The sequence below is a fragment of the Physeter macrocephalus genome, chromosome 20 (assembly GCF_002837175.3).
Source record: "Physeter macrocephalus isolate SW-GA chromosome 20, ASM283717v5, whole genome shotgun sequence".
NCBI classification, from domain to species: Eukaryota; Metazoa; Chordata; class Mammalia; order Artiodactyla; family Physeteridae; genus Physeter; species Physeter macrocephalus.
In genome coordinates, this window is record NC_041233.1 from 1,204,806 (window position 1) to 1,218,955 (window position 14,150).

At 40.1% G+C, this 14,150-nt stretch overlaps 1 protein-coding gene across 7 annotated transcripts in view; it reads right to left on the reverse strand.

Moving 5' to 3' along the window:
• Window positions 1-14,150, reverse strand: part of NUP133 (nucleoporin 133) — a 56,460-nt gene that overhangs the window by 14,073 nt on the left and 28,237 nt on the right. For 6 of the 7 annotated variants that reach the window (XR_008616254.1, XM_007117307.4, XM_007117306.3 and 3 more), the window contains 6 exons: window positions 13,719-13,943; window positions 10,432-10,554; window positions 9,430-9,529; window positions 8,611-8,862; window positions 7,837-7,970; window positions 4,399-4,557 (listed from right to left, as the gene is read on the reverse strand). Coding sequence is in view for 6 of the 7 variants with exons in the window: in XM_007117307.4 (XP_007117369.1) it covers window positions 4,399-4,557; window positions 7,837-7,970; window positions 8,611-8,862; window positions 9,430-9,529; window positions 10,432-10,554; window positions 13,719-13,943 (993 nt within the window). In the remaining variant the exon portion in view is untranslated. Of the gene's footprint in view, window positions 1-4,398; window positions 4,558-4,615; window positions 5,129-7,836; window positions 7,971-8,610; window positions 8,863-9,429; window positions 9,530-10,431; window positions 10,555-13,718; window positions 13,944-14,150 lie in introns of those variants that run through there. The other variant, XM_028481708.2, reaches the window with a different exon arrangement.

Genomic DNA, 14,150 nt, shown 5'->3' on the forward strand with positions numbered 1-14,150 from the left:
GAAGGTATAACAATTATAAATATATATGCACCCAACATAGGAGCACCTCAATATATAAGGCAACTGCTAACAGCTATAAAAGAGGAAATCAACAGTAACACAATAATAGTGGGGGACTTTAACACCTCACTTATGCCAATGGACAGATCATCCAAAATGAAAATAAATAAGGAAACAGAAGCTTTAACTGACACAATAGGTCAGATAGATTTAATTGATATTTACAGGACATTCCATCCAAACACAGCAGATTACACTTTCTTCTCAAGTGCACACGGAACATTCTCCAAGATAGATCACATCTTGGGTCACAAATCAAGCCTTGGTAAATTTAAGGAAATTGAAATCATATCAAACATCTTTCACAACCACAATGCTATGAGATTAGAAATCGATTACAGGGAAAAAAACGTAAAACACACAAACACATGGAGGCTACATTACTAAATAACCAAGAGATTACTGAAGAAATCAAAGAGGAAATCAAAAAATACCTAGAGACAAATGACAATGAAAACACGACGACCCAAAACCTATGGGAAACAGTGAAAACAGTTCTAAGAGGGAAGTTTATAGCAATACAATCCTACCTCAAGAAGCAAGAAAAATCTCAAATGAACAATCTAACCTTATACCTAAAGGAACCAGAGAAAGAAGAAGAAAAAAAAATGTTAGTGGAAGGAAAGAAATCATAAAGATCAGAGCAGAAATAAATGAAACAGAAACAAAGAAAACAATAGCAAAGATCAATAAAACTAAAAGCTGGTTCTTTGAGAAGATAAACAAAATTGATAAACCATTAGCCAGACTCATCAAGAAAAAGAGAGGACTCAAATCAATAAAATTAGACATGAAAAAGGAGAAGTTACAACAGACACTGCAGAAATACAAAGCATCCTAAGAGACTACTACAAGCAATGCTATGCCAATAAAAATGACAACCTGAAAGAAATAGACAAATGTTTAGAAAGGTATAAGCTTCCAAGACTGAACCAGGAAGAAACAGAAAATATGAATATACCAATCACAAGTAATGAAATTGAAAGTATGATTTAAAATCTTCCAACAAACAAAAGTCCAGGACCAGATGGCTTCACAGGTGAATTCTATCAAAAATTTAGAGATGAGCTAATGCCCATCCTTCTCAAACTCTTCCCAAAAATTGCAGAGGAAGGAACACTCCCAAACTCATTCTGTAAGGCCACCATCACCCTGATACCAAAATCAGACAAAGATACTACAAAACAAGAAAATTACAGACCAATATCACTGATGAATATAGATGCAAAAATCCTCAACAAAATACTAGCAAACAGAATCCAACAACACATTAAAAGGATCATACACCATGACCAAGTGGCATTTTTCCCGGGGATTCAAGGATTCTTCAATATATGCAAATCAATCAGTGTGATACACCATATTAACAAATTGAAGAATAAAAACCATATGATCATCTCAGTAGATGTAGAAAAAGCTTTTGACAAAATTCAACATCCATTTATGATAAAAACTCTCCAGAAAGTGGGCATAGAGGGAATCTACCTCAACATAATAAAGGCCATATATGACAAACCCACAGCAAACATAATTCTCAATGTGAAAAACTATTCTCAATGGTGAAAAACTGAAAGCATTTCCTCTAAGATCAGGAACAAGACAAGGATGTCCACTCTCGCCACTACTACTCAACGTAGTTTTGAAAGTCCTAGCCACGGCAGTCAGAGAAAAAAAGAAATAAAAGGAATACAAATTGGAAGAGAAGAAGTAAAACTGTCACTGTTCGCAGATGTCATGATACTATAAATAGAAAATCCTAAAGGTGCCACCAGAAAACTACTAGAGCTCATCAATGAATTTGGTAAAGTTGCAGGATACAAAATTAACGCACAGAAATCTCTTGCATTCCTATACGCTAAGTATGAAAGATCAGAAAGAGAAATTAAGGAAACAATCCCACTGCAGCAAAAAGAATAAAACACCTAGGAATAAACCTACCTAGGGAGTAAAAGATCTACACTAAGAAAACTATAAGACACTGATGAAAGAAATCAAAGATGACACAAACAGATGGAGAGATATACATGTTCTTGGATTGGAAGAATCAACATTGTGAAAATGACTATACTACCCAAAGCAATCTACAGATTCAGTGCAATCCCTATCAAATTACTGATGGCATTTTTGACAGAACTAGAACTAAAAATCTTAAAATTTGTATGGAGACACAGAAGAGCCCGAATAGCTAAAGCATTCTTGAGGGAAAAAAACGGAGCTGGAGGAATCAGACTCCCTGACTTCAGTCTATACTACAAAGCTACAGTAATCAAGACAGTATGGTACTGGCACAAAAACAGTAATATAGATCCATGGAACAGGAAGAAAGCCCAGAGATAAACCCTTGCTCCTGTGGTCAACTAATCTATGACAAAGGAGGCAAGGATATACAATGGAGAAAACACAGTCTCTTCAATAAGTGGTGCTGGGAAAACTGGACAGCTACATGCAAAGGAATGAAATTAGAACACTCCCTAACACCATACACAAAAATAAACTCAAAATGGATTGAAGGGGCTTCCCTGGTGGTGCAGTGGTTGAGAGTCCGTCTGCCGATGCAGGGGACACGGGTTCGTGTTCCGGTCTGGGAAGACCCCACATGCCGCAGAGCGGCTAGGCCCATAAGCCATGGCCACTGAGCCTGCGCGTCCGGAGGCTGCGCTCTGCAACGGGAGAGGCCACAAAGTGTGGGGCCCGCATAACGCAAGAAAAAAAAAATGGACTTAAGACCTAAATGTAAGACCAGACACTATAAAACTCTTAGAGGAAAACATAGGAAGAACACTTTTTGACATAAATCACAGTAAGATCTTTTTTGACCCACCTCCTAGAGTCATGGAAATAAAAACAAAAATAAACAAATGGGACCTAATGAAACTTAAAAGCTTTCGCACAGCAAAGGAAACTATAAACAAGACAAAAAGACAAGTGTCAGAATGGGAGAAAATATTTGCAAATGAATCAACAGACAACGGATTAACCTCCAAAATATATAAACAGCCCGTGCAGCTCAATATCAAAAAAACAAACAACCTAATCAAAAAATGGGCAGAAGACCTAAATAGACATTTCTCCGAAGGAGACATACAGATGGCCAAGAGGCACATGAAAAGCTGCTCAACATCGTTAACTAGAGAAATGCAAATCAAAACTACAATGAGGTATCACCTCACATGGGTTAGAATGGGCATCATCAGAAAATTTACATACAATAAATGCTGGAGAGGGTGTGGAGAAAAGGCAACCCTCTTGCACTGTTGGTGGGAATGTAAATTGATACAGCCACTATGGAGAACAGTATGGAGGTTCCTTAAAAAACTAAAAATAGAACTACTATATGACCCAGCAATCCCACTACTGGGCATATACCCAGAGAAAACCATAATTCAAAAAGACACATGCACCCCATTGTTCACTGCAGCACTATTTACAATAGCCAGGTCATGAAAGCAACCTAAATGTCCATCAACAGACGAATGGAAAAAAAAGATATGGTACATATATACAATGGAATATTACTCAGCCATAAAAAGGAACAAAATTAGGTCTTTTGTAGAGACGTGGATGTACCTAGATATGGTCACACAGAGTGAAGTCAGAAAGAGAAAAACAAATATCGTATATTAATGCATATATGTGGAATCTAGAAAAATGGTACACATGAACCGGTGTGCAAGGCAGAGACAGAGACACAGATGTAGAGAACAAACGTATGGACACCAAGGGGGGAAAGCGGGGGGTAGGGAGTTGGGGGTGGGATGAACTGGGAGATTAGGATTGACATATACACACTAACATGTATAAAATAAATAACTAGTAAGAACCTGCTGTATAGCACAGGAAACTCCACTTTGCTGTAAAGTAGAAACTAACACAACGTTGTAAAACAACTATACCCCAGTTAAAGAAAAAAAGGGCTGTAACAGGAGCCTACCCAAAGAAAAACAAAAAAAACCCAACATTTGCTCTCACTTCAACACCCTGTCAAGGACAAACTTTAATTCATGTACTCTTTTTACTGATAATTTGAACATTTTTATTACAAGAAAATACTCATTACAAAAAAAGCCAATAACTGCTAATTATGTGTTAAAGTTTTTGTGCTTTATTTTACTGTAATAACAGTCAAATCACAATAGTCTTCATTTTTTTTTACTGAGATATAACAAGTAATGGCAATACCATCATAAATGAAAAATACTTTTATCAAATTATGTGACAGAATAGGAGATACACATTTTTAAAAAATCCATAAGTAGTATTTAACTACAAAAAACTAAACTAGTTAAAACTAAACAAAAAATTGCCTAAATCTGCTCCATATAACTGAATCCTTCTTACCTTTTCTAATTCTTGGCTGTTAATTTCATGTAACCAGCTGAGATGTTCATGAGCTTGCAAAAAATTGGCCAACTGTCCGTGCTGAGAAATAGGCTGAGATAACAATTTGCCTCTCTTTCCTTTCTCCAGATACCAACGGAAGAGAAAGTCTGAAAAATTCTATAAAGGACAAAGCCAAGAATTCAATAATATATAGTAATACAATTTTAAAAAATACATTTCTGATAATAAAGTATTAAATTTCTCCCAAAGGTCTTAGACTCCAGAATACAAATCCAGTTGTAAACACTCATTTCCTTCATTGTAGGGTCCTCAAATCACCTCATTTAACAAATGAGGACATTCAGATTCAGAAAGGGGATCTTGCTCAGGGTCACACAGATGTGTGCTGTCCAATAATATGGCAGCCACTGGTCACATGTAGCTGTTTTAACTTAATCTAAAATGTAAAGTTCAGTTCCTCAGAGACACCAGTCACATTTCAAGTACCTGAAGGCCATCTGTGGACAGACTCCATTTGGGACAGCACATATGAGCAAGATCTCCATTACCACAGAAAGTTCTACTGGACAGTACTGAGACGCTATCCTTCCAGAATGAAAGATTCTCAGGGGCAGAACTGGGTGCCACGTGTCCATGTGGGCTGGCACAATAAATCAGAATCTAGAGAGGCACATCCAGTTTCCCCACAGGACGTTTGCTGGATGCTGGGGTGGTGTGAGAGGCTGGGCTGGAAAGGAAGACAAAAGTGTCCTGCAGTCTCACAGTACTTAAGAGATATTTCCACTAAAGGGGGAATTCTGCAAGGAACACACCAGCCCCATAAGACATCTGAAACCAGAAATGAATGAATTTAACGGAAGCTGCAGTCAAGCCCTGACCCACCTCTATTCTTGATGAATTGAGTGATCTGCCTCTCACCTTACCTGTCTCCCAGGGGAAAGAACAGCACTGATTTCCGTCTTTATGGTTCTTTTATACACAATGTCCAAAATACAATTTAAAAAATTGCAAGGGACCTCCCTGGTGGTCCAGTGGGTAAGACTCCATGCTCCCAATGCAGGGGGCCCGGGTTCAATCCCTGGTCGGGGAACTAGATCCCACATGCATGCCACAACTAAGAGTCCGCATGCCGCAACTAAAAAAAAAAAAGATCCTGCATACTGCACCGAAGATCCCATGTGCCTCAGCTAAGAACCGGCACAGCCAAAATAAAAATAAATAAATACGTTTTAAAAAAATTGTAAGACAGGGGCTTTCCCTTGTGGCGCAGTGGTTGGGAGTCCACCTGCCGATGCAGGGGACATGGGTTCGTACCCCGGTCCGGGAAGATCCCACATGCCGTGGACCGGCTGGGCCCGTGAGCCATGGCCGCTGAGTCTGCGCATCCAGAGCCTGTGCTCCGCAATGGGAGAGGCCACAACAGTGAGAGGCCCGCGACCGAAAAAAAAAAAAAAAATTAAAAAAATAATAATAAAAAAAATTGTAAGACATAAGCAGCAGAAAAATATGAATATGCAGGCAGCAGAAGCAGACCTAAGAATGATCATTTTGGAATTAGCACAAAAGGACTTAAAATAACTAGTAAACATATTAAAGAAAATAAAAGGAACAAAGCACAAAAGGATGGAAATGTCAACAGAGAATAAGAATCCTTAAAAAGAATAAAAATTATGATGGGCACAAAGTACTTACTTCAGCACTATTGTGAAATACGAGATAAGCCATGTCCAGCAATCAGGTACTGATCGAATAAGTTACATCCAGTCCATGAAATACCATAACAACATTAAAAATGTGGTTGTGTAATATTTAATGATATGGACAAATGTCTGTTATGTATTAAGTGAAATAAGCGGTTAACAAAACATGTTTGGTAGAGTAAAAAGACTAGAAGAATACAAACCGAATGTTAAAAAGGGTTCTCTCTGGGTGGTAGAATTATGAATGATTTTTTTATCTTCTTTTTTCCGGGTTCAATCCCTGGTCGGGGAACTAGATCCCACATGCATGCCACAACTAAGAGTCCGCATGCCGCAACTAAAAAAAAAAAAGATCCTGCATACTGCACCGAAGATCCCATGTGCCTCAGCTAAGAACCGGCACAGCCAAAATAAAAATAAATAAATACGTTTTAAAAAAATTGTAAGACAGGGGCTTTCCCTTGTGGCGCAGTGGTTGGGAGTCCACCTGCCGATGCAGGGGACATGGGTTCGTACCCCGGTCCGGGAAGATCCCACATGCCGTGGACCGGCTGGGCCCGTGAGCCATGGCCGCTGAGTCTGCGCATCCAGAGCCTGTGCTCCGCAATGGGAGAGGCCACAACAGTGAGAGGCCCGCGACCGAAAAAAAAAAAAAAAAATTAAAAAAATAATAATAAAAAAAATTGTAAGACATAAGCAGCAGAAAAATATGAATATGCAGGCAGCAGAAGCAGACCTAAGAATGATCATTTTGGAATTAGCACAAAAGGACTTAAAATAACTAGTAAACATATTAAAGAAAATAAAAGGAACAAAGCACAAAAGGATGGAAATGTCAACAGAGAATAAGAATCCTTAAAAAGAATAAAAATTATGATGGGCACAAAGTACTTACTTCAGCACTATTGTGAAATACGAGATAAGCCATGTCCAGCAATCAGGTACTGATCGAATAAGTTACATCCAGTCCATGAAATACCATAACAACATTAAAAATGTGGTTGTGTAATATTTAATGATATGGACAAATGTCTGTTATGTATTAAGTGAAATAAGCGGTTAACAAAACATGTTTGGTAGAGTAAAAAGACTAGAAGAATACAAACCGAATGTTAAAAAGGGTTCTCTCTGGGTGGTAGAATTATGAATGATTTTTTTATCTTCTTTTTTGTTTATAGTGGTTTCCTGAATTTTATACAATGTTACCTTTATAGTAAGAAAAAAAATCAGTTTGTACATAAAGATCAACTGACTGAATAGACTGGCTTTAAGGAACAACTTAAATGTACCTGAATAGTGTCACAATGCGAACTTTAAAACAAAACAGTAAACATAAAAAAACAAAAACAAAAACAGGAAGCATGTCAAAGAAGGAAAACAAGAATCTTAGGTGTACGGAAATCTGAGCTCTCTAAAAGTAGCATCCCACGCTCCCAAGATCTTCTACTCTAACTTTAGAACTCTAGCAATATCCGTATCCCTAAGTACTTTTAATTATAACTGAAAATATAAGAATAGAAATAAAAGTCTTAACATATTTTTCAAAGGTCAAAGAATCCATCAGTAATATTTATATATAAAGAATTGTCTACCTATTTACAAAGAAACATAATGTACAAATTAGTATCTGGTAATCTGCAAAAAGACTGTATCATCTTCCAAAAACACCAAGTAAGATTTGAAATGGTAAAGCCTTCTTACAGGATCCCCTGCCTGCACCCCCAGGGTTCGTTACCTGATCAGCAAACTGTGTCATGTAGCGCTGCAGTCTGGTCTGGTTGTCGGTCTGCTCACACATTTGTACTAAGATATCAAAGTCACAGTATTTTTCTGCTAATGAAGCAGCCCATGGGTACTGGCCTAGTGTGACTACGGAAATGAGAACAGATGGAAAAAAATCCTGTTAGTGAAAACTTAATATGTAATAAAAAATATATTCCTTGAAATTTTACCTTTACTCATATTATATACTAAAAATAATTAACAGAAACCTTTCCAGTTACTGGCATTTAGTTTCATAATCCATATAAACTCATTAAAATGTAAATTCAGTCCCTTGCTTCATCACTTTCCACCTAAGATGCTATTCCCTTCCTTCATGTAGCAAGACAAACTACTTCCCTGAATCCTGGCTGTGACCGTCTCGTGTCCTCCGCTGAAGAGCCGTACCACCTCTCCCCACCCTGGAACGACCTTTGTCTGCTCTACCTGCGGTCTAAGCTGTTCCTGTGAAGGTCTGAGATGGTAAGCAGTCTCCAAATGCTGTTAATTTATTCATTTTTAAATCACCTTTAACACCATCTAGGACACTTGTTACCTGGTAAGTAATGACAACGAGGCTGAATAAATGAACACAGAAAGCTGTACATGGGAAAGCTCTGCTTTAAGCTCTGAGCTACAGCTGGGTTAATGACATTACACTGCATAACACACTGCGTGAATGATTTGGCTCCTACATCCGTTCTGCAGACTCAAGACCCACAGTCCTCACTAAATATCAGGCACTTACGAAGCGGAGATAAGAGATCTGATCTTTTCTGCAGGTATTCCATTTCCAGATTGTTATATCTTTCTTGATCACTGGATCTGTCCACAGACTTGAGCTGAGAAACATAACCATCCAGGAAGCAATCAATTAGTGCTACCAGCTGCTCTGTCAGAATGTTTCGGAGGTTGCTGTCTGCCTGAGGATAAACCATTTTCAGGACAATCCCATGCTGGCGCACTATTGCTGTCCGGATGCCGGCAGGACCACTCGTTGCTGTAAAATCACACAAAATAATATGACAAGTAAGGATTCTATAATGGCTACGGGAAAGACCAACTGCCTAAAAATTATATCCCGTCAGCCTTGATGGATGGAAAAAGAAATCAAATAGGAGGTCAGCTGATACTTCTCTATGTCCTGTTCAAACCCATCTTCTCTATGAGGACGGCCTCAGCAAAGCCAGGTAAACATGATTCTTCTTCCTTCTAAATTCCTTTAATGCTACTCCACTTACTTCCTTGTATTAAATCAACAAAAAATACAGTCAGTACATCCAGGGCCTGCTGCTATGAATAACTATACGTACTAAAACCTAGTAGATGCATGAGTACCAGTTTAAAAAAATGAGTTACAGAGAGATCTACAAATTATTCCAAGGCAATAAAGTGATTTTCATAAGAACTACTCATTTTGGAGATGGCACTTATGTTATTTTTCATTTCACTTACAAACTTGCACTAGGAGAACAATATGGCTTCCGAAAATAACCGACCATTAGAAATATATTTTGAAAAACTGCTAATCAATCAGTATATTTGGGCTCAGTGCTTGCAGTCTCACCTGTCCATGGAATATACTCAGGTTCTTTTTCTACTGGCTCTTCTCTTCTATACAAGGAGTTTCTATTTTGTCGATAATGACTAGCAGCTTGCAGCATGTCCTGGAAAATGAAATGTGTTATCACATGCAGGAAGCAAGGGATCCCAGGATCTCCAAGATAATCTGAAACATCAAGTCTATTATTACAAAAAATCACTCGGCACAGACCTGTAGGACTACTTCTTGATTCTTTCTGCATTTGAAATTTGTTCTACTCTAGAGTTTAACTTCAGTTTTAGAAAACTATGGTAACCGAACTAGGAAAACCATTACTATAAACTCCATGAGCTAAAATTAAATGAAACATTTTAATCAATAATATAAGTAGTGTGCTTTTGTGTAATTAAAAAGCAGACAGGGGCTTCCCTGGTGGCGCAGTGGTTGAGAGTCCACCTGCTGATGCAGGGGACGCGGGTTCGTGCCCCGGTCCAGGAGGATCCCACATGCCGCGGAGCGGCTGGGCCTGGGAGCCATGGGCAGACAGGGGCTTCCCTGGTGGCGCAGTGGTTGAGAGTCCACCTGCTGATGCAGGGGACGCGGGTTCGTGCCCCGGTCCAGGAGGATCCCACATGCCGCGGAGCGGCTGGGCCTGTGAGCCATGGCTGCTGAGCCTGCGCGTCCGGAGCCTGTGCTCCGCAATGGGAGAGGGCACGGCAGTGAGAGGCCCGCGTACCGGAAAAAAAAAAAAAAAAAAAAAAAGCAGACATTTGCAATGATATACATGTCCTTCTCCAAATCAAAGGTTTATTCTACCAAATAGAAACTTTTAACATGCACAAGGCAAACACTCAAATGTATATTAACTGACTGATAAAATGACTGAGATTTTCCTAACTTTTTGGAATTAACAAATGGCTAAACCATTACGGATTACTGGTGATGCAAAGTAGGAATATGGAGACCACGTTCTCCTCTATCCAGTCTGGGCTTTGATTTGCTGGTATCTTCACCATACGTTTGTACCTTGAGAATACTGTTCACACTGATCACCACCTCCGCCCATTCAACTGATTCCAAGGACGTGTCCTTCAAGACTTGCTCCTCGTGCTCCAGTAAACACTCACAGACGGTATCTACCTGGGACACCTGAGGGAGGACAGAGACAGCACCTACTAGTTACAGAAACCATGCTGATGGGTGACAATTACAACTGCCTGAAATTGACTCAGCAGGCTTTCCTCACTAAGTCACACCCTCTGCTCAGTAGTCAAAGGGACAGTCAGTGATGAAAACAAATTTAAAAACCAAGAAAAGTTAGAATCTCCTAACTTTTAAAAGGTAGAGAGCCCAAATAACTGAGTCTGATAAACAAGCAAATTCTGGATTGGTAGCCGGTAGATTTTTTATTTAAATATCAAGTAACTGAAATATGTGTTTATTATAGCTATGAGGGCTCAATGCCACCTTTAAATAGTAGTAGGCTACAAATGATGTCACATAACAATGCCGAGACCCCAAAGTAATGAATTAAACAAATGAACTAATGGATTAAAATAGTTATCCAACCAATGAACTTGCTAATTTCTTTCTTTGAAGAATTTCTTTTCTTTAGACATAATAGAAATGTTTGTGGAACAGCAGTAGCTACACAGAAACTAACTACATACATAACTTGTAACTGTTCTATTTTTTGTCATTAATTAACACATGAAGGTAACTGTGCAAAAATGTTAAGCACTGAAACACTTGTTTCCAGTTTCAGCCCCCAGTTAAGCTTTTCCCCCTTTATTTATCAAGTGGATATTTACTTGGCATTTAAAGTTTGCATAGCATTGGACACTCAGAGATAAGAAGAAATGGAAATTAGATTTGCTGCCCTCAAGGAGCTTACAAACTAGTTGAAGGAACAATCATAAACACATGCACAATGGAGCCCAAACAAAATCACTCTTCTTCCTTTAGTATTTCTGATGTCAGTCAAAGGCATCCTAACAGCCCTAGCAAGAAACCTCTGGCACATTGAATTTGTAAGAATTTTTTACACTGTTAATGTGAAAAAGAGAATGAAAGCATATGTGATACAAAAGGCAGGAAATAATATAAAAGCAAATAAAATGCCAAGACACTTGCTAGACAGCCTTACCACGTGAGTTACATGTTCAGTGGTTTCAAACATTGCTCATAAGCTGTACCAACACTGTTGAGGGCCTGTTCTGAAGCAGTTAACTCGCTTTATAGAGCCCCAGGAGGTGCGGGGGCTCCTTCCAGACTGGCGACAGGTGGAGGGTGAACCCTCGAGCAGAGTCTATCCAGGGCTGTGAGATCACATCTCCCCTACACAGCCCACCAATCAGAGCCTGACTTGGGTTAACCAGCTCTTCTCTTAAAATGCATACCTGTTTGTAATGGAATTTACCATTCCCAAGTGGATGGACAGGTAAAAAGAAAAAAAAAATTGATACATATTTTTTTGCTAAACACATGCATACCCTCTTCAGCTCTCTCTTTTTATTATGGTTATGCCATGTGGGAGGACCTTTAGAACTTCACCCAAAGGAAGCTTAAGACCAGTAAATGTAAAGAGAAATTAAGATAAATGGTGATGCAAACAGTCTTAAACATGACTATCTTCCATATGGAGCATTCTTTTGAGGAACCAATCACATTTTTAGTTGTTTTTTTTTTCTATCATATTCCTACGGTGCTACTCATGAATTATGTATTTATCCAATTGATAATTTCCAGACTCTTTTTTTTTTCCAGTTAATTGGAAAAATGTACTTATACTTAATTAACTAGTATGCTTTGCACTTTGATCCAAAAGCAGAAAAAGCAACCAGGCTCTTGCTCAATTCGTCATTAATAATTTAAAAAGAAAAAAACTTTATCATGTAAAATTATGTATGAATAAAGACAAAAAAGGACACAAAAATGACAACAGTTTGGTTAGATCATGAAATTTGAGGTGAATTGTCTTTCTTTTTTTTCATTCAGATTTCAGGTATACTTGATTAAAAAAATAAAACAGAAAAGTGCTTTGCCTTACATTCCCTAGAAAAAAAGCCCAAATGTATAAAAATGAGGCCTTCTTCAAACTAAATACATTTATGGAGTCAATAGAACTGAACATAGGTCAGTGTCTTATTTTTGGTTGCAGTACGTCAAATATTCAGAGTAGAAGAGACACTTGGCACAGGCTGTTAGATGCTAGATGACAGCCAGACTCCACGAGGAAGAAGATAAAATTAGAGGCACCAAACAGAAAAGCTTTCCAAATGCAAAAAAACAATTCCAAATTCCACAGAGCTGGGGGAAGAGCTAGCACTGTTTCTAAACTCAGATAACGCCACAAAAGGGAGAAGAAACAGCCCTAGTGAAGGACTATAAACTCCTGAAGCAACTGACTAGCACACCCAAAACAGCCTGCTGAACGGTGGCTCAGAGCCAGGGTCTGTGGTCTCAGCTGTGTCAACCGGCCCCTGGGTCTTGGCATCAACACCTGTAAAGGGAGACGGGAAAGTCAGCCCTGCCTTTCATGAGGCTGTGAGGTGTCACTCAGGCACCAGAGCTGTGTGCTCTGACCAGTGTCCAGCTGCCACCAGCTGGCCAGCACCTTCATCTTTTCTCCCTCCCAAGTTTACAGCAGGTTTTTCTTTTCCTCTGAAAATAAATCTGACTTTAAAAGTGAGGTGTAGAGCAGGATCCCAGCAGGCAGCTGAGGAGAGTTTAGTGAAGGGATTGTTTACAAAGATGTGGGCGGGAGTCAGGGGACCAAGGCGGGATGGTGCAGCCCCAGGCTAGCAAGACGGGGAGCCACGATTAGGTCCAGGCCTCAAGGAGCACTGGGACAGAGCAGTGGCTGGAGGGGCGGAGAGGGCGGCCTGAGAGGAGCCTGGTCTGACAGCAGGCACAGCAAACAGGTGTAGCAGCAAGGAAGGAAGCTGGGGACGACAGCTCCAAGCTCTGACCTGATGGTGCTGCACCTTCATCAAAACAACAGAAGCCGGGGGACAGGGGAGCCCACCGTGGAGATGCCCTCTGGGGCAGAGTCAAGACGTGGTGTGGAGAAACACAGGAAAACGTCCAGACGTGACAGGGAAGACTCTCTGGTCATCTTTACGAGCCCTAACTTACAGGGAAAGTGATAAACGAGTGATACTTTTGAGGGATAATTTACCCAGAAAACATGGAGTCCAATTTAAAACTTCCAGGAGATCTTTTGTCCTCAATCCTTTCCTCGCCAGGGGCCCGTCCCGTAAATGGCACAGCGCTCCAGAGCCGCCCTAAGGGGGGGACGGGTCTCATCTCACCTCTCTGAAGAAGACGTCTGCGGGGGTCAGGTTGCACGGGATGTCGCAGTCCCTCTTGTTTAAAGCCATCAGTATCGCTGTGTTCACAAGGTCGGAAAGCCTCGAGTGGTGGTTCTTGAGGACGATGGCGGCGGCCAGCTTCTCGGCGTGTTCACAGAGCAGCAGCCGTGTGGCCATCGGCAGCCCCCTCACTGGAAAACTGCCGAGACGTCCAAACAAGCCGACCTTGTGACAAGACGAACACGTATTCTTAGAAAGCATTTACAGTAACATACAGGAGAACGCAGTCACATTTCCACCAGCAGCAGCTCACTGGGGACACAGATGCTGGCCCCATCCTCCCCGAGAAAGACCTCCGTCTATTGGTCTTTGGGGCTGTTCCTAACACACACACACACACACACACACACTCTCTCTCTCTCTCTCTCTCTC